The sequence below is a fragment of the Haemaphysalis longicornis genome, unplaced genomic scaffold (assembly GCF_048455015.1).
Source record: "Haemaphysalis longicornis isolate Haplotype H1 unplaced genomic scaffold, Haemaphysalis longicornis Haplotype H1 scaffold_2, whole genome shotgun sequence".
Taxonomy (NCBI): Eukaryota; Metazoa; Arthropoda; class Arachnida; order Ixodida; family Ixodidae; genus Haemaphysalis; species Haemaphysalis longicornis.
Window position 1 is genome coordinate 148,006,674 of NW_027526295.1, and position 20,905 is coordinate 148,027,578.

The 20,905-nt window shown below is 45.8% G+C and overlaps 1 protein-coding gene across 2 annotated transcripts in view; it reads right to left on the reverse strand.

Annotated features, from left to right (window-relative positions):
- Window positions 1-4,109: 4,109 nt before the first annotated feature.
- Eif2a (eukaryotic translation initiation factor 2A) overlaps window positions 4,110-20,905 on the reverse strand; it is a 31,307-nt gene continuing 14,511 nt past the window's right edge. Inside the window, exons 10-18 of one of the 2 annotated variants that reach the window (XM_077698379.1) lie at window positions 20,767-20,883; window positions 19,783-19,851; window positions 18,967-19,068; window positions 18,194-18,368; window positions 15,859-16,022; window positions 13,098-13,273; window positions 11,520-11,642; window positions 7,687-7,752; window positions 4,110-4,193 (exon numbers count right to left, since the gene is read on the reverse strand). In XM_077698379.1, the coding sequence (XP_077554505.1) occupies window positions 4,131-4,193; window positions 7,687-7,752; window positions 11,520-11,642; window positions 13,098-13,273; window positions 15,859-16,022; window positions 18,194-18,368; window positions 18,967-19,068; window positions 19,783-19,851; window positions 20,767-20,883 (1,055 nt within the window). In that variant the 3' untranslated portion in view covers window positions 4,110-4,130. Of the gene's footprint in view, window positions 4,194-7,686; window positions 7,753-11,519; window positions 11,643-13,097; window positions 13,274-15,858; window positions 16,023-18,193; window positions 18,427-18,966; window positions 19,069-19,765; window positions 19,852-20,766; window positions 20,884-20,905 lie in introns of both variants that reach the window. The other variant, XM_077698380.1, reaches the window with a different exon arrangement.

Below are 20,905 nucleotides of genomic sequence, written 5' to 3' on the forward strand. Positions count from 1 at the left end.
AAACTGCAGCCAACACATATTATTGCATGCTGTTCTGTTCTTTCTTTACAGTATGCACTTACGTATATTCCTACATATTTTATTTATATGATACTCGCCTTAGCCCCCGTACATTTTCCAACATTATGCCCCTGCACACTGAACAAACTTGCACTATGTCCAACTGCATAGGTGTGTCCAACTGCATAAAAACGATGGACACGAGCAAAAGGGGGGCAGGGGTAGGAAATATGTTCTCCATGAAGGAATGGAGCATATTGGGTACAACCTAGACAGCTCATTATGGATGTCCTACAAGAAATTGTGATTCTCGGAGCACCAGCACCAATAATAAAAATGTTAATGGGTGGTATTCATTGAAAAGTTTAGCTGTCAATTGCTTTGCTTGGCCACAGACATGGCCGAAGCGCTACAGACATGGCGCAGCTTGTGCCACTATGGCCGCACGCAAAAAAAAAAAAAAAAAAAAGAAACACCGGCGTGCGTCGTCTGCTCCGTTTCAACCCGATTCTCAACGGTGGTGTCAACAGAGTTGTTATTAATCGCACTCACATTGGAGTTGAGGCATTACTTTGCGTTCGGCGAGCTAGAGCTTGGAATGTCCAACCCATATCATGCGCTTAGCACAGACAAGTACCGCCATCCCGCGGAGTCCGACGTAACCAGTGACGACGCACTCACATGGTTGCCTGCATGCATGCCTCGCTATTGAATACAGGCTATACATGCAACAAACCACTCCATTTGTCCTTGCTCTGATTTTTCCTCCACTTCGCAGGCAGGATGAGGCAATCAAGCAGCGAAAAACTCTCCGAAATAAAGATCCAAGTGCATATCTGCCAATCCAGTCGCACTGAAACTTGAGTGTCGCATACAGGAGACCAGGGGAAGGGGAATGACTTATTTGTACAGAATAGAATCTCTGTAAGTGTAAACTGCGTAAACAACCCTGTCACAGTTGTTTTGTTTTTGTGCTTACTCAATGTAAAAATCACCCCATTACATGGAATGAAGATCTTCACACTCCAGATAAACATAAGAGAGGAACCAGTTGAGCATTCAACAAGTTGATTCAGCGTTCCAAACACTAAGCTGTTTTCGAACCAGAATGTTCACAAGTTTTTTGTCTTAACATAGCATCCATGGGACATTACATAACAAATTGGCAGCAAAAGCTTAAACACTCAAACGCTGGGTTTTTTTTTGCCCCTCAGTGATTGGCAGTGGCACAAATTATACATGTCTACATCTATGTACATGTGTAAAGATATGTACATGTAAAAAGGTAGCAGTTCTGTCCCTGTCTTGAATCATAATTCAAAGTGATCTTCATTTGCTGAAAATGATGCTGGAACAGCATCTGTGGTGGCATTTAAACACTTCAAATATACATTTTTCGATTAAAGGAAGTCCTACTAAATAGAACAGATGTTCCCAAGCTCTTCAGTTCCATTCAGATTCCACAGACTGTGTGGGATTTGCATGCATGCATAATTATTTCAGCATACGTTATGCTCCAGCTCTGAAAACGACTTCAAGGGGCTGGGAAATCATAATGGTGGGAGACCTCAATATTTATCCTTTGCATTCCAATAAACCCAAGGCATTACCAAGCTTTCTTGTTTAAGCAACCCTAGAGTTACATCCTAATGATGTGGCCAAGTTGAAAAATTGAAAGGAAGCCATTTTTCTTACAAATTTGAAAGAAGCCATTGCTCAAAATTTATCGACAAAAAAAAAAATTGGTCACACTTGCCCAGTAAGAAGAATGGTTTAGAATAAGGATCTTCAACATTGGAACTTTTTCTCTTTTGCCTACATTATGTGACATTTTTCTACAGCTGTCCAACTCTCTCAACCTTTGCACACCGGCAGGCAACCAAATGCACCAAGCAGAAGCAGGTTGTGTCTGTTCAACATGCTTTCTCGTCCTATGCAGCATTTTATAAGCAATGGAACTTGACTTATTTTTTACACCCGTGGGATATAACCAAGTCAGGTGCATAAAAAAAAAGTTAGTATGTTGAATGAGACCTACATCCCTGTCACACAGCAAATCTCATTACATTCAAAGTGAATGACATCAGCTGTTAACGACATTCGGTTTGGCCGTGCGGGTCTACATGGCGAAACAAATGTCATTTGATAGTGATAGTGGCGTCAATTAGTGAGCTCGCAAAACCGCAAAATTATATTTCAAGTGCATCTAGGATGTTTTCATACATACTATTTTTTTAGAACATTGCAAAGGATTATTCTGTTTAAATAAAAATAAAAAAAAAATCACCTGTTTAGGCGACATCAGTAGACATCACAAGCCGAGACAAGTCCGCAAAAAATCTGTATTGGGGTAGCGTGCGCACTGAGGGCGAGATTTTCTTTTTCGTTAGTACTTGCTTGTTGTTTTTTATTTGAAAAACAACATGACGGGGAAAATTTGTTTTACTAACAGCTTTTAAAAACAGTATTTTTTGGTCTATTACTGAACTTTCTTCTTTAGTGACGCGCTACTGCTGTCGAGGCTACTTATTTGGTCGCTAACTGAGGTCCGGGACCTCAGTTAGCCGCCAATTGTCAGTCGCCTCAAATGTCATTTGCTATTCTCGTGTAGCGCCGAATTAATGACATTAAGAGCGAATGACATTTGATCTAAACGACATTAGATCTGCTGTGTGACAGGGGTATGACACTATCCCGAAAATGCACCCGTTAGTTACCATGGTTACTATCCGCCTTCCTAGATAGCACAGCAGTGCCACTTCTTGTGCTCGGTTTGCTTGTGACAGGACCTGCGTCTGCCGCATTTTTGTTACGGTCGATAGTAATCGTTTGGTGAAACGTTAGGTATGACTCAACAAACACGGTCACAAAGTGGCAGTGTTGCTTATACGCGTCGGCCAGCATCATGTCCAATTAGCCCAATGCACCCACATTGTGCCGTATGCAGTGCTTATATTTTTGTGTGTTCGTATCTTCCATCACTTACCCAACCATTCTTACCCCTATAAAAAGAATACACACTCAACTTTAAGCACCAATAGCATGTTTCGCAAGCTCATGATCACTGTTTAATTTGCACTGGATTTTGTCGGCCTCAGCCAATTGTAACGAGCTACCCATAACACGCCATAAGTTAAGGGGGCAGTTGGGTCTTTGGGACCGAAAAACGGTCAAAAAAAGCGTTTTCTCAAAAATGGAATTTTTGGCCTCCACGGCCATTTTTCTAACAGTCTGTAAATTTCCTCATCAAAAGGCATCATATTTTGTTGTTATTATATTATAATAGCATTTTAAAGTGCACTCTACAGCTCAGTTAGTGCAGAATTCGATGGTGAAACGGCACTTTTCTTGCAATGCAAAGCTAGCATTTCATCCTCAGATATCTTGGCACCCAGAGCAGGTACAACTTTAATTCTTTTTGCTTCTGATACCAAAATGTGTGGAGAATACAATATAGGAAACAATTTTTTTAAATGGAGGCTTTGGAAAATTATTATTGTGTTCAATTGGCACCACCTGCGAGCCATTTCTGGCAGAGCGCGGGAAAAGCGAAGTTCCCTGTGTTGTAAAACGACCAAAAATAGCTAAATCAAAAAATTTCTTCCTATGTTGTATTGTTTAGTCATTTGTCTGCCTAGCCACGTGGTAATTGCCTTTCTGCATGGAGTGGTTATTTTGTAACTGTGTCCCAAAATAATGGCAATTAATCATTAATTAACTCAAAATATAATCAGCTTACAAAAAATCTAATAGGAGATTTGAAATCAGCACAAAAAACTCTATAACGCAGTGCAGTTTCATTAAAATTGGTTGATAAATAAAAAATATAGCTCTAAGACCAGTCTGCCCCCTTAATGCAGGAAACTAGCGGTGACTCGCATTGAAGTTTCCGTTAAAAGTGGTGTCAGTGTTACTCGAACGAGGCAACCTTTTGAATGAACCAAACTTGTATTTTGTCTTCGTGGCCTCTTAAAGTGAATGTAGAGTTTCATTGATTCTCATTCTCCATTGACACAAACCAATGATTTGACCAAGCAGCACTGACAGCCTTGCATGGTGCAGAAATCCTCAAAAAAAGGTCAATAGTAAAGAATAAGCCAGCACAAAAGTGGTTTGCCAACATCTCATGTTCAATGCAGTTCTAGAGCCTCCAACTCATCCAGAAGCTCTTGCTCTCTCTCTATCTTCTCGAGCTGAAAAGGAAAACAAAAGTCAAAGATGAGCACATACATCTTGAAACCACCGCCAACACACAAGACTTCAAACATTAGCTGTACTACCGTATTTACACGATTGTAGGTCGACCCCTTTTTTTAAGTTTGACAATCCAATCTTGGGGGGTCGACTTAGAATCGAAATCGAGCTTTGCGCCGCTTGTAACGGCAAGAGAAATGAGAAATCAGGGGTGCTATGAACTGGGGATAATGTAACACCCTAGTTTCTATGGTTACGGTCGAAGCGTAGTGCCTACCATTGCATACATTCTAGCGCCAATAAAGCTGATGCCGACTTTGAAAGTTGGCGTTCCTGATCTGTGCGTTAACCGTACCCACAGCAGCTAACCATGGCTAACCTTCCACCAGCGCGTTCGGAAGTGTACTGAACGTACCCAAACAAAGCTGATGGAAAGCAACTGCTTCGCGCGTTACCCGCCCGAAGAGACAGCGCATCACCTTGATAATAGCATGCATGGAAGGAGCAGCAGCAGCAAGATTCGCGGGAGGCGTGTGCAGATAAGGAACAAACTCGGTCGCGATTTCTTCTTTCTTTCTTTTGTCTATTTCATTCTGGCTAACTCAGAGGCAGCCTGTTTGAGGGCGTTGCTTTACGGTGCGCGCGGAGGCGCCGTCACGTGGTATTTTTCATATTTCGCGGGTTTCCTTTATCAGTCAGAATAAATGTGTACGCAATTAGTTCATCGCTGAAAATACCGCAGTTAGATTGATGCCCCTCGTGGTTACCTACAAGTGCCTCATTGACACTTTAGTGATTAGGACAGTATTTCTCGAGTTAGATAATTAATTACAATTAGTTAATTAAGTCTCATTAAAGGAAAAAATACTGTCCACTTCTTCACAGTACTGCAAACATTATGCACCTGGTTTCTTTCGAGTGACGCCTTTACTCTTTTTTAAAATCTTGGTGCATGATAGCTGGGACACCCTGTATACAACCAGCATCCCATGGTACTTGTCATGACAGCCTTTTTTTGCTACATTTGCAGTAGAATAATAAAGCAATATGAACAAACTAAACAGCAATCTATCTCCCAAATGTATCGTGCAGCAATGCCTGTTTCTACAATACTTGAGTGAAAGATGTAGGATGCGACGCTCGCACAGTTGGGTTCAAACGTAATATGCGCTTGCCTACACTATACTTGGTTACAACTCAAGAACGGCACCACCTCATGTAGTGTATCACTCCGCCAAAGCGCCGGACCCATGACGTCAGTGCGCGCGCGTTTTGAAAGGGGTTTGCTATGAATGCGTGATATCGTCTGCCTTGTCTCACGCAGTTTGTTTGTCGTCACTAGAGTCGTTGATAAGCATATTAAGGGGAGACGTGGGTCTTGAAATGAACTTTTTTATTAATTGGTCTGTGATAATGAAAATCACTGTGCATATGTGTTTTGTCTTCCTCATTTCAAATATGTAATTAGTTTTCAAGCGGTAGAATTATTTTTTGAGTTATAAAGAAAACACTGGAGCCTAATTAAGTAATTTCTTACGGGCCTTTAAGGAACTTTTTATTCAATTTTTTTTAAAATAAATAGTATGGATGTGTAGCTTAAGACCTGCCATGCATGCTGAAGCTATTTATATTCCTGTAAAGATAGTTGATTGGATAGAATTAATCTAATTATGCCAAGTACAGTTTTCTGAAAACTTAATGACCTCTAATTATTTAAGGCAAAATGAGCCAATTAAAATAGCTTCAGCATGCAGTTCATTTTATCCCGAATTCAACGGTATAACACTTGTAGAAATCCTTTGAAAAAAACTACCTCAAAACCCCTGTAAGGCTAGGCACATATGCAAAAAAAGGGAAGCTGAGAAAATCGCAGTTGAAGTTTTACTACAAGTGACAGATTTATCTATTGAGCATATGAAAAAAAGAAAGGTTCTAGAATGTAGCTCGCTTTTCGCTCAACACGAGCATACCAAGTTTGCTGAAATCAGTTGATGGGAAAATTATGAAATCCTCTTGTCTACAGATGGCACCTGGCAGAAAAACTGAACAAAAGCAAAGCCAGAACGTTGCTTCAATTTTTATGCTGTTGGCAGCGCGCCGTCACTCTTTGGCGACTAGGGCAGAGGTCCCGATCGTGCACCACAGTTGTAAACGTTTATTTTGTTATGTTAGTGCTTCATTTGTAGCAATCAAATCGCATGAAGTGAGTTGCATCGCGTGAAGTGAGTTGCAGCGAAGGGGCTGGTAACGGAATGCCCGCCACAGCTCTGTGACGTGCATGCGCTTGGCTAGGTGGGATAACCACGTTTTCGGTTTAATCTACTCGTATATCACGTCACCAACGCACATTGTGCACAGTGCGAACATTTATAATTCTCAAATCGCTCATCTATATGGTAACCTGCCGACGCGGAAGCGCGCGCCGGAGTGCGGGCCGACCCGCCGCGGCATCGTTGATAACAGAATGAACACACTTCCCTTGCGACGTCGACATGCGGCATCCTGCACTTTATCATTTCTTTTCTTTCTATTTGCTGCTGATCGAAAGATAGACGCACCTTAGTGCCCCCGCAGGCGTAATCAGATCGCTACGCTATCGTCTCGGCAGCCCGCGCGGGCGCTAAGCCTACCTCCGTCTCGGCGCCGTTCTCGCGATAAGTCGTCGTCACAGGAGCAGAAAATCGTATTTCAGGCGCTTTTAATAATGCCTGTTCTTCCTTTCGGTTATCGATAGACATCTTTACTTTATTTTTACGCCATGCGGGGCTTTTGCCGGTCCTCGCACAGACGAATACATGAGCCGTTGCCCTGTGATGAGAGTGCCGAGCAGACGACCCACGGCGCCCAGCCAATGAGGTTGCGCCCTGCGGTCACGTGCAGTCAGTAACCAATTAGGCGGCGCGATCCGTCTCTTTTCTACCCCGGTTTTACTCGCAACCAACGGACGAAACGGAGTGGTTCTGGCGGGGAATTGAAAACGAAAAGACGCGCTTTCGAATGAGACCAAGATGGACGCCGTGGCGCACGTAGAACCCGAGGGGCGCGTCGTCGAAAAAATGCTATTTTCGCGTCGAATCTTGGCCGATTTTAGCGGGCGTCGGTGCTATAAATTGATATTATGGCTCAAATGCGTACTCCTGGGTCTGGATATTTTGCTAACCGGTAGAAAAATAGCTCTACTTTCCGAAAATGGCGATTTCTAAAAATCGATTTTTTGGCCAAATTTCGGGATTCCAAGACCCGCGTCTCCCCTTAAGTCCAAAAAATCACGGGAACGGCTCACGCCATGTTCAAAATATTCCCAGTAACGCCCTACTTGCGCCGCGCGGAGAAACATCTGGCTAAGGTGGTAAGGCACAGCGGCAACTTCCGGTGCCGTTCTTAAGTTGTCACCGAGTATAGTGGCCATTCACCAACTCTTTCCAAGATATTCATTGCATGCAGTGCACGAAGGACCCATGAGGGAAGCATGAGAGGCACTGCAAAACGTACCTGATTTGCTTCTAGCTTCTTTCCAGCTTGAACTTGTTCCTTGAGCGTTACAATCTGGTTCAGCTTCTGCAAACAAGAGCAAAGCCCACGCTGTACTCAGCGCAAAATCGAGAAATGGTGACGCTGAACAAGCTGCGTGTTGCCTTTGAAAACTCTTCTGCACACAAGCCGGTTGTGTTTAACACTCTTCCACGTCAGCAATGAATAAGAGTAGCCTAGGAATTTGCCCAACCTGCTTTCCACTGCCTGCGACAAGTGGCAGGCATGTTAAATTATTTATTACTTAGTTATTAGTACTGTAAACCTCACTTGAGGGTTTTTGCAGAGAGGGGTTAAAACAAGAAAACAGGAGACTACAACTGGAAAGTCATTAGGTTTCGTGTTGCTGGTAATATAATTCCACTGAGCACTGAAATTCTGTCGCATTCAAGCTCACAACATCCCACTCGGCAAGACCATTCCACATTTCTATAACATGAAGAAAGAAAGAAAATGTTCGAACCAGTTGAGTCGAACCAGTTCGAATCGCACAATAGGTACATTTTGAGTCACTATGGTTCAATCGAGCATTTTGTTTGCGGGCAGGTTATGCATACATGTTTTCGTTCACCTTCACTTGGCTCCTTATAACCCAAAACAAGAATTTCAATCTCTGATTTTCTGAGCACTGTTGCAGCATTTACAGGTCGTAGGATTTTAATGTGCTTGTGACAGACGGATCGTGTTCAGCGGTACCGTGAGCAAGTGAGGCAAACTGGTGTTCTTTGAATTTTTTCTAATCTCTCATGCAGCTGTCATGCCAGACCAGAAATAGTGTGTCCGAGGGTCCAGATGAAGAATGTTTGTAACAGTAGAGCATGAAGAAATCAGAGGAGAGTTAATAATTGTACATGGCAGCATGACGTCATGATGCTTGCAGCTGCATTATTCACATGGAAATAACGCGGGTTTCTTCAGGCTCAAATGAAGAACTCATGTTGCAAAACAGCAGTGTCTCCATAATTCTGGATTCAAACTCGGTTGGTATGAGATCTTGGGGGTGACCGACCTCGCGTTTTAAGCCCCTTTTTAATGTTTTATGGCCTGGCATGATAAAAAAGCCAAAAAAAAAAAAAAAAAGAAACGGATTTGTTTTGTAACATTTTATATTTGTGAAGTAAGTTGTCTTCAAAATAATCACTGCTGGCAGTAAGATTAAAGACGTAAGAAAGCCATTCGGAAAGATGCCAAACTAAAAACAAAACACTGTTCTGACGCAACGTCAACTCTGACTGCCTTATTCTGGTTTAGAAACGCCTTGGTACTACAGTCTACACTCGTTACAGCGGATCCGGCAACAACGGACTTTCGGTTACAGCAGACTATTTCTGTTGGTTTGTCCGGTCCCCATGCATTTTAAATGGAGTCCACTTCGCTCATAACGGACCCGGCTAGAGCAGACTATCGGCTACAACAGACTGAATTTTAGGCGAAAATTGTTTCGACTGAATGTTTATAGCGGACTTCCGCGGGGCTGGCACCCGATGTGCTTTTTCTTTGTTTAGTTTGGCAAGAAAACTGTTATGTCTGGCAACATTGCTGGCAGCCGGATCGTTGGCGCAGCCAACCCAAGCCAGTGCCATTGGCTTTTTTTTTTTTTTTTTTACGACCAGCGGCTTGAGCAGCAGGGTAGCTGATTTCACTGTCGGATAAATTAAGCGTAATTAATGCAGTTGAACATAGGGGGAAACAGGCCGACATCGCCAGAAGTACAGGCCTGTCTAAGCAGACGGTCCGCTCTACCGTCAAGAACAAGGCCACTGCCGATAAACATGACTCCGATGAGATTGAAAACAGGGCTATCGAATACCCGAAGTGGTGCACTCGGGGGCGAGTCTGCCCTCGTGTTTTTGATAGAATAAAAAAACTCGGGTTCAGTGAAGTTCGGCTTTTATTATTCCCACGCATGCATCGTTCCCGTTCCGTTCTGTGAAAAAGGTAAGAAATGCCTCAAGTAAGGGGTTGTTCTCCATCCATTGTGTGCAATCTGCCGGTAACCGTGCGCAGTCCAACTGGTGTAGCTTTCGATTTCACAGCTGTCCGTCATCAGATTATTTCATTACAGCTGCTTCAATGACCAGACTAAAATCGCTAAAAATGTGGAAGCTGCCTTGAGGGAACGTCTGGCAGCGAACCGATTTGTTTGACGAACCGTTTCGGGAAAACCTGCCTCGTCGTGAGGGGATTTAAAAGAGCCTAGCTAATGCTGATGGCCACGACTGATGTTTTATAGCTGGTTAATAATTGCACCTAGTTATATTCTTGCTTTATTTGCTCAACTTATGCGTCTTTACACGCTTGACCGCATGCGCTAGGCCTTTTTCAAGTGCCGGTGCTAAGCTTCGGGAGCGGTGTTTACGTGATTCTTTGCCCTCGCGCAAACACTGTGCAGAGGTGCGGCAGGCGTGCAGAAAGAAGAAAGTGTATGTACTATGCATATGCAATATCAGTCAAAGTACCCACTTTAGGGCTCATATTCCTGCCCCCCCCCCTTGTCGGATACTGCATACTTCGGCTACAGCGGACGTTTTTTCCCGGATTCAGAGGGTCCGTTGTAACGGGCGTAGACTGTAATAACTCCATGATAAAAAAAAAAAAAGTCACTTTTTTTTGTTTGAGAATCCGGCATAAACTTTCCATTGGCACTGTGTACACCTCACGCCCCTTTTGTTGCTGTGTTCATTTCTTGCCAAAGTCAAAGCTTCAAGACGACTTACGACCCAGTCTAAATTAGAGCATTGCTAATACTCTGGTACCAAGGAAATAGGGAGAGTCGGCAAGAAAAAGGCATTTGCAGTGAAAAATTCATTCTTTCTACACTTACAGAAGTTTACAAACCTTTTACAAAAGCACCGTATCGTGGAAAAACAATATTTATTTTTGACCACATCGTCGAGTGGTTTCAGGACAAATGTGAGCATTATACGGTACCTTGCATACTTTATGTATGTGGGATATCCCAGATGATTAATGAACTTTACTCAGGTTTGCTTCTGCTATTTCAATAATTTTAGCACATGTGAACAAGGCGAAACATTCTTGCTTCTAAACCTCAACAATCTTACCCTGGTATTCTGAGTCCTTCCTCCACTCGAGCCTCCAGCGGAGGAGATTCTTGAAATCGATTTCCTCATGCATAAGCACTGCGGAATCCTCCCCTCAGTTAAGTAGAGGGAGCAAATGGAGTGGAGGAGAGACTCAGAATATGGCCCATAATAGTCTTTGTCAGTTTACTCACGAATGCCCCAGCACGACCATTTGTAGTGCAAGCAAGTCTCTGCATTGTTCTGGGTTAACCTTGCTGCAGGCACTTTTGCTGCTAGAACTTGAGGTATTTTCACGGTTCACTCAGCCCTCAGACCGGCAAGAGCAGCATTACCCTCTTCAGAAAGTCAGGAACTTCATGGTCCCCAGCAGTTTTGAAACACCAATAGTGTACCGCCTCAAAAATTGATGATGATGATCCAAAGCCGGCTTGAGCTCGCCAGTCCTTTACGCTGGCATTCCCTTCACACGTGCAGTGATATGCAGAAAAAGGGCTATGGCGAGAAAACTTGAATTGCGCCCCCTTTTTTTAAATTATTATTTCGAGTGTCTCGTAACTAAAGTTCTTTAGACCATGAGGTACAACTGCAATACAAAACGGGCAAAACTAAGCTCACACTTTCGCACATCACAGCTGATTTGATAACCACAAGTTTAAACAGGTACGGATACTTCCAAGAAGGGACACATTACCCCACAGGGAAGCAGCCCTGCATTTGTAATTGAAAAAAGAAAAAGAGGCTGCTTGCCTTCTTCAAGTTCCTGATCTTCTTCTCCTTGCTCACTTCCTCGGGCTCCTGTTGCGCTGGTGGTGGGTTCATGATTTCAGCGACTGTCTGTATCGCCGAGGCCTTGTCTGTCATCTCACCAGCCTGGCAATGGCAGCATGCAACAAGAAAGAAATGCAACTTTGGAACAAAAACGCAAAAGCAACGAAGGAAAAAAGGAATAAGCCACCACAGCGCCTAACTAAAGCCCTAACCCTACCTTGATTAAGCAGCAGAATGCCATAGCTACCACTGGGCCAGTGAGAAAGGCACTACAGTTGACTAGTGCATGCCGAAGAAGCGGGCAAGAAACTTCAGGGTTATTTCTTCTTTCAACGGATTGACACACACATGCACCCCTTCCAAGTACACTTGTTCCTAACCTAAAAAGCGAAAGCCATTGTGGGGACCCTTGTTTCCCTACGCCTCGCCAGCACATGTTTTCGCGAGCCGAGAGCCGCCATTTTGGGTAGCCGGCACGTCACGTGAGTCGTGACGTTTTTGTGACCCCATGCGGCGCGCCGAACCGGCTCGCCGCGAACGTGTGCGCGATGAAAGGAGGAGCAGTTTGTCACCTTTCCTTTGCGCCACCCTCTCCCCGACTAGGGGAAGACCTCCTCTCCCCCAAGCCGACCTGCGGGACGAACGAGCGCTCGGCCGGGGAGTCGACTGGGCAATTCGGTCGGAATCGGTTGGCTCGGCAGTGCCTACTCCGAATGCCCTGATGACGGTGAACCCAGTTGGCTCCAGGAGACTCTGCTGAGAGATTCTGCCCCGATCGGTCGCAAGAGATGCCTACCCTGCTCCCGCGGCAGTGATGACGGATATCGGGGTCTGAGTCCTGCGGCTTGAGCAAGCGAACGGAGCCACTGTCTGCCCGCAAGCGATAGTCGTGTCGTCTGGTATATGCCCTGTATCTGCCAGGCAATAAAGCCTTACTTTGGATTGCCGGAGCCTGTCTACTGCATGTGAGTACCCGAACCCGTGCGCGAGTCTTCGGATTCCGCAGGGGCTAATGTACGGCACGTAGCATTCTCTAGCAAAGCTAGCCGGGGTCCTCTGCTATCCCATATGTTAGCCCACACACTCCGTTACATATACTCGCTAAGGAAAAAGGTTGTGGCTCGATTCCACATTACCCTGGACAACACATCAATCTCTTGTCGGGAAAAAGAATCTCGCTCCCCCCATTACCTTCTGCTCACACAACCCACGCCCGTGTCCCCTTGTCCATAAAATGAGGAGTAGGATGACCCGTACAGCATTTTATCAGAAACGATATTATGACGCTACATTCATTCCTCCATTCTTCTTGTCACTGTTGAGAAGGTTGTGGTGATGCTGACAATGACAAGAGGCTGTGTGTCATGTGCATATGCAAGAGTGTAAATATCTACCGTCCTCGCTACCAGCGCTGCCTACAAGCTACGTCGTTGACAATAATGGTGAGAACAATGACGATCAGTTTCGAATTCTGCACGTAGATATGTACACATTCTCGCTGGGAGCCAGCCACACGTCGTGCTATATTTAATCGTAAAAGTGGGTGGGCGTCCTTGCCTCGGCGTTCTCCTTCTTGGCCTTCTTGGCTTCCTTCCGCTTCTGGTTCTTGATGGCCGTCTTGGACTTGGGTGCGGCATCGTTGGGCTTGTCGCCGGCCGAGCTCTCGTCGTCCTTGACCTTGAACGAGGAAGGCTGGCCCCGAGCCCCCGGTGGCCGGTACACCTGTTTGCAGGCTGTGAACAGCAGACAGCAGGAATGGTGGTGATGAAACACATTAGAAAAGGCCCAAAACCAGCAGGGCAGCCTAAAACCGTGACCTGGCCAACTCCCTCTGACCGGCTCCAAACAACAGACAAAGTTCGGATTTTAGTACAACCGACAGTACAAAAAAAGCTATAGTACAACCAATGCAAGAAAAATTAGGAGGAAGGGAAGAAGTGTATTCGGGCTGGACATGTAATGCAGACACTGACAACTACTGGACCAGCATGGTAACAGAGTGGCCGCCGAAAGACTGGGATAGAAGCAAAGGAAGGCCATTAGCTTGATGCAAGGAATAAATCAGAAAATTTAGAGGCAAACAATAAACTAGGGCATCGGAACATAGGAGTGGTTGCAGGAACATGGGAGAGGCCTTCATCCTGCACGAATCGGATAATGATGATGATGATGACAGCAACTAGAGTGCTGTAACCACTCTATAATGGTGATAGCACTACACAAAAATGGCAAGCACACTCAACTTTTTTATGACAGGAGAGAGGCGAATGGTGTCATCCAATGAGCACAGCACTCAAGATAAGAGACTTATTAAGGCACCTATAAACTTCTCAAGTTTCCTGGATACCTTAATTACGAGCTCTACAAGTTGGTTGCAACGCAATCTTGGCAGGCACCTCTTCAGTAGACCAAATATAATCGAAACAGCAAATGCACAAAACTTTTTATTTTGGCAAAGCCTGATCGGCGCACATTAATCCCTTCTATCATAACAACTAACTTTCTGCATTTGATTGTCAAAATTACAAAAGTAGCATAAAAGAAATATTACACTAGTTCTAACTGTATGCTAAATGCAAGAAATTTGCGGTGTGTTTGCATTCTTATTGCTTTCAAGGCCCCCACGTCCAATGTCAGAAACAGGTAATTGGTATACAGTTAAACCTCGTTATAACGAAATTGAAGGGGCACCGCGATTCGCTCGTTATAGCCAATATTTCGTTATAGCCATAGCCGACATTTACTGCAAATATTAGCATTGTATACCTAAAACAAAAAGCGGGCGAAATAGCATCTTGCTGCACTGCGATAGTCAGTAAAATAAACACATTCCGGAGGTAAAAAGGAAAAGTCACGAACCTACTTTATTACAGTTCAAAACTCGTATTTCAAACAGATATTTCAAACAGACTTGGCTACGAAGAAGTCCGTAATTGGACATTGATGCACCTTCCTGATGTGACCGATGGCTCGATGGCTCTCTCAGCTGCGGCCGCTACGTTCACGCCATCTTCGCCGCCCTCGTGCGCGTCGAAGTAGCGACGCAGCACGTCCACCGCATCTAGTGCCTGCGACGCCGTCCTTAGCGCTTCTTTTCAAGCCATGTGCAACAGCGCTGACGATGGAGTCTCGGTTGCTCACGATGGTGGACAGTGTACTCGTCCACACGTCAAAGTCTCTTGCCACCTTACCACGGAGTGCACCTTACCTTCCTTCGCGCCCGATGCGACGGCTTTTTATCATAGCCGTCTTCTGTTCAAGCGTGATAGTCTTTCGCTTTCGCTTCCCACCTGTCGCACTCGCGTTGTTGGAATCACGCTGGCAGTACGATAAAAGATAAGGCCGAAGACTGCCAAAACCCACGCACACACAACTACGCAGCGACGTCGGCGGTACGAACAGGGCAGGAGGGGGAGGGGGGGGGGAAGGCGACGCAACCGCGCGCACCGTGTGCATTGGGGTTCTTCTCGGGCTCACCGCGGATAGTCCGCGGATTCCCCGAAGCCATAGGGATACGTGGGAAAATCGAACGTCGGGCTGCTTCTCGGGGAGCTCGCGGTGAGTCCGACACTATAAATCGAAGGGCCCCATTGTCTGCATGCTGTGCGCAGCGAGAGGAGAGCGGGGGCTTCGCAGGCGCAGCGTCCGCATGGCGCGCCAGCCAGCTTCGCGCGCGTGGCGGGAGTTTTGAACTGCTAATACAGTTGCTGCGTCACGCCCTGTCTCAAATACGCGTTGCGCACTGTTGTAAAATTAGCTCAAAATTTGATTTCTCAACGAAATTTGTTCGTTATATCCCGTAACAGGGAAATTTTACCTCGTTAAAATGAGGTTTTAAATACATTGGTTTCTATGGGGACTTTCAAGGGGAATTACGATTTGCTCGTTATATCCATTATTTCGTAATAGCCCGTCTCGTTATAACGAGGTTTAACTGTATAACTTATATTGCAGTAAAAATAGGCAGTACCAATGGATCTATACACAGTTTTCTGCTGCATCACCATTCATTTTTTGCACATATATAGCAATTCGGGTTCTTGCTCAAGACGCATCCTCAAACTCCCCACACACCCATCCGATGCCTGTAAACTAATTAAGGAAGCTCAAAATGCGAAGCTGTGTGAGTCAAGGCCTGCAACAGTGCTCCACACATCGCCACACGGTCAATCGATCAACAGTTCCCCAGAAACAACCGAGCTTACGGTTGTGGCCAATGCTTCTGCTGATAGGGAGGATCAGGAATTTATAAAATGAACACACAACGCTTCATACAAGTACTTCTAAGGCATAGTTGCTCACCAAAGCGTGCACATACCTTGTGGCTGTGAGGACTGGATCCCAGAGACCTGCTTGTAGGAGACGGGCTTGGCTGGGAAGGTGCCTTCGGGGCAGGGCTGCCACAGGGCGTCCCAGAGCTCCTCCCCTTCCCGGCACAGGTTCTCGTGCTGCAGGCTTCCCGAGTAGTGCCACAGCTTGTACCTGCACGCAGCAAGGGATGGGGGCAGCAGGTCAGCACGCTACATTTGCAGGCATTACAGTATTGCGGAGTAGAGGGTGATCTAAGACAAACACAACCACCACTTGGAACAAGACAGCCTGACTTTGAGTGAACAACAGCAAAAAAAGGCGCTGTTCCACTCAATGTGAAAGCTGTAGGAAATGCAAAGCAGTGATTCGCCATAATGGGCTGTGGCGCCGTTATCCACTCACTCTTACCACCCATCACACTCTTCGCCACCCTGTCTCACTCCTCTCCTGATGAATTCAACGGAGGTTGGTCAAACACATTTCAAATTTCCCGCCTTTGCAGTGGTCGCGCGCCCCCTGCCTGAAACTGCGCCAGCGGGAGTGCTGTTCTTTTTGTACTTGCTTTTCCTCCCCCGCACGTGCTGGCATTGCACCGTCACTTTTTTTTGCTTACTATCGTAAAAACCAACCCAACGAGCGTTCCTAACTAAATGAACGTGGGCACTACCGGTTAATTGCATATATTTTGCCTCAAATGTACCTGCAGTTTTCTTTGCGCTAAACAATGCGGAGATGTATGACAAGCACCAGCAGTTTACGAGTTTCGGACGCTTGTGACTATATAAACCGCTTGGCTTTTGAAGCCTCTGTGGGACGCCGTGACGACAGTTGCTACGACGACAAGGCGAGCCCCTAAAGTGCTCTGCACTTAAAATACCAGTTGCACTGTGCGGTAAAATGAGACAGTGGGGACTAGAGTGGAAAGATGCCTGGTTTAACACCCAGAGATGTGTCTTGCATCAACAAAATGCTACATTACAATAACAGGCGGCAAACTTCTTGCGTTTTCCACGTGGGAGATGCAGACAGTTATGGAAACACAACATTTGTGATTCTGCAACGACCAGCTAAGCATACACAAAAGTTTTATGAACGACAAGCAAGATAACTTCCAATTTATGCCTTGCTTCACACAAAATGTCCCACCTTTAGCTTAAGCTTCACCCACATTTAACAAAAACTGCAATTATATAATACCCCAACTTTTAAAAGGAGATAAAACTCCCATTAACTTAATGCGAAAATCTTTAAATTATGCTTCATGTCAACTGTGCCCACAAATTAACTGGTAAAAAGGTGTGGGTGTTGTCAAAGTAGAAAGATGTAAGCAATGGAATGACCATGCACTGACAAGATTGCCAAATTTAGCGGCCCCACGAGCAAGTGGAGTGCTGCTGTCTGCCACAATAACTTTAACACTGTTGCCTGCTTCTGTGTCAAGTCGGCACCACTGCTTCCCCGCGCAGGTTGTACTTTTTACACTTTCAGTATCCGGCCCTTCCTGGAAGCACCATTTGTGCATAGCTAGTCAGGACCTTTTACAGACGGCAAGTGTGCTCAAAATCAAACTGACCGCAAAATCTGGGATAGAAGAACTGCAGGTGACAAAGAAAAAAGAATGCAAGTGTGAGCTGCAAATCTTCCAGAAATGCAAGCGTAACCTGCACATTTTGCAGCAGCTAGTTTCGTATTTACAATATTGTTACGCAGGTACTGCTGACTTACTTCACATCTATTAAAAGCTACCACGTTACCAAGTAAATAATCATGTTCCAAACATACTGGCACCAACATTTTGTGACCGTTGATTTGGCCGCTACGTTATTTCTCCCATCATGTGGCCTGCAACAGGGTCCCCATTCTGCACTCCCCCCTCAACTTCTTTACATATACTCTTTTACTCAGTGGATGAACAAGAATGCTGCATCGCTAATCCTCATCACCAGAAGTGATGAGTATGAGGGGCAAAGATGCAACTCTACTGTAGCCCATGCAGCTCAAACAGTTTCCCCACCCCTAATCCCTGACCACCGAGCAAGAACATACGTAGGAGGTGAAACAGCCCATTGTAGCGGGCACGGGCGAGCGACCGGATAATGTCACACTGAACGCCAACGATAGACTACAAAGCTTCGTAGCTGTGACGGCAAAGGAGAGGGTAGCGGCACCTGATGGACAGCATGATAGCGGCCACAATTGGTTCCGGTGCAGCGCATTGAAATGCCGGTTGCGGTGGCTGCACTGTTTCATCTCCTGCGGGCTAGCCTAACCTCGGCCAAGCAGCTGTGCCAGCATCCCTAGGAAGTGACGTTTCTCCTGACCGGGAGGAAGTTGAGGCTCACCCGTTGCTCACCCTCAGGCGCGGGGCCGTGGTGGCGGTGAGGTAGTGCTCCCCGTCGGCGCACCAGCACAGCTGGGTGGAGTCTGCGGCCTGGCTGCGGGAGACCTGCTTGCGCCCCTTCACGTCCCACACCTCCACGTTGCCCCGAAGGTTGCCAAAGCCCGCCAGCAGCAGCAGTGCACCGCCACAGTCAAGGGGGCCACCCTTCTCGCCAGAGCAGTGTCGCTCACACGCCTCAAAGCAGCACAGGCGAGAGAGGAAGGACGCAGGTGCAATCGCAGACAAAGCTGAACCAGCAGGCTGCACTGAAACTAACAGCCCCCTTGGCCCTCGCAGACTGCCGTCTGAATTGGCACACTAGTAGTGGCTCAATCATCGGAACAATAAAGCTTGTACTAACACCACGCTGCACAGTCAAGAAATTTTCACTGAAGGCTTGGGCTCATCCCCTCCCCCCCCCCCCCCCCCCCCCCTCAGCCCGTAGGTCTCATGTCGCAGTATATATATATATATATATATAAAAAAACTATAATGCAACACGCCTGTTCACATAACCGTTCCTGCAGAACCATTGCTGCAAGGCTTTGAAAAATTAGCTTTGGCAATTAAAAAAAAAAGGAAAGAAGGAGGAACAGGCGCTTGCAATTGTCCGATGGTTTAGCCACAAAGCTTTCTTCGGAAAATTTGCAGGGAGCCATTTGAAAGCAAGGCGAGACAGAGAGGAAGAAAAAAAAAACAGTAAAAAGAGCAACGCTGCACTGGGCAGAAGGATATGGGTTCCTTGGGGGTTGTAGTAGACGCTGTTCCTGGGGCCGGTGCCCATGTCAAACACAGGGTCGCAGTTGAGGTTGAAGAGGGTGGCCTTGGCAGGCATGACTGAGCGTTCATCAGGAAGCAACCAGTGGAGCCAGAACGTTGCGAAGCTCAAACTTTGCAGAAGTTACCAAGTAAAAGGAATGGACCTTTTTCCAGTACCGGTCCCCCTAGCGGCCGCCACAGCGAACTAAAAATGGCAGTAAGGCACACCCCCAAGAAAGTTTGGCTTTCGGAGAACTCGTGCACAAAATATTCTGGTCTTGCTGCCCCTCCCGCACTGACCCGTCACCCGCACCTTTCACATGAATGTCACGGTAGCAGGCGAACGTTCTCGTGACTAATCTGCCGTGTTCGAAGTGCTCCCCCCCCCCCCTTTTTTTTTCATTTTCGTAACCCCCTCACTGGCAGCCATGTGCTGGCAGCGTGGTCAGTCTCAAGTGTCTTCGCCCCTTTTCTTAGAAAGCCATTATTGTATGCACGTACGAACCCACCACGAGGAGTCCAAAGAGAGAGAGAGAGAGAAAAAAAGAAAACGTGCAGATTATAGCCGCTCCCTAAGCAGAAAACCGAGGGGCGCGCTTTTGTTTATTTTGCCCCAGGCGACTGCCAAGAATGGCGGACCTGCAGCCCGCGCATGCGCAGATCGCTACTGGAAAAAGGTCCATTAAAATGAAAACTCACTGTAGCGAAAACATGTTCTCAGAGTCCCCATTTACCCGCACCCATGCGCAACAAAAGACCGTCAGAGCTTAGGCACCTGTTCCGGAAGGATACATCCGTAGACAACACAGAAGTGGTCACAGTCGGGACTCCACTCCACACTGTAGATGGGCCCCTCCTTTCCTGGAAGACAACAACGTGCCATCGTCTATGAAGTTCAAGCTTGAAGTTCAATCTATGAAGTTCAATCTCAAAACACAGTACCAATAACCCTTTCAGCATTTCAGCAAGTAGGCATTGGAAGACCGTGCTATATGTGCTACTCTCATTCTATATGCGAAGAAAAAGTGAGAAAGAGAACCATCCTAAGGTAAGATAAGAGGGCCAACAAGCATCTCGTGAAAGGCGACAGATTTAATACGATATGGCTTACTCCAGTAGGATTGCGACCTGATGGCGGTAATTCAACTCCAATTTGCAGCTGTGATTTTTCTACATGTGGAATTTTTTTATTTCCAACTGAACACTATTTTAACACACCTAGGCTTGCTCACCACATTAGCACCTGCAAAAACAAGGGGTCCTTCAATTATGCAGTTTGAAATCTAGGGAGCCAACAATTACTTACATTTCTAAATCGTAATTTTGTGCTCAAATTGTACACGAGACTTACTTTCTGTATACTGAAGGCATTTTGCAAAATACATAAAAATGAGGTCCTTACAAAAATTTTGAACTTTACTGCATACGATAACTACTAATCACATTATAAATATCACCAAGTAAATTACTGTAAAATACCAAGAGATAGCCCACCCAAAAAAAGTAAAAAAGCTATTGAAAATGGGAGATGGGCTATTCTTTGGTGAGAAACCAGGAAACATTAAAAATGTACGCAAAAAAGTAACTTCACGTTGAATTCCAGGGTGGGTTATCTTTTGATGACTGGACAATTCTCATGATTTTATTATACTCAGACTGCACTATGTGGAATGCTATGTGTGGGATGCCAGCTAAGGGGGACAGTGCTTCAGGACGCTTTTAATATAACAAAAAACATCGCAATAAGTGGAAGGCAATAACCGCATCAAAACCTGCCTCGCTTCACCATGGCGGTGTCTCCATTGGTTCGAAGAAAATGTAGCCCTTGGTCACCGTAGTAGGAGCCTCCCGTCTTGTCCACCTCCGTGCTTGTAAGCAACAGCACACCGCTGCCTGAAACATTGTTGCAAGTCCA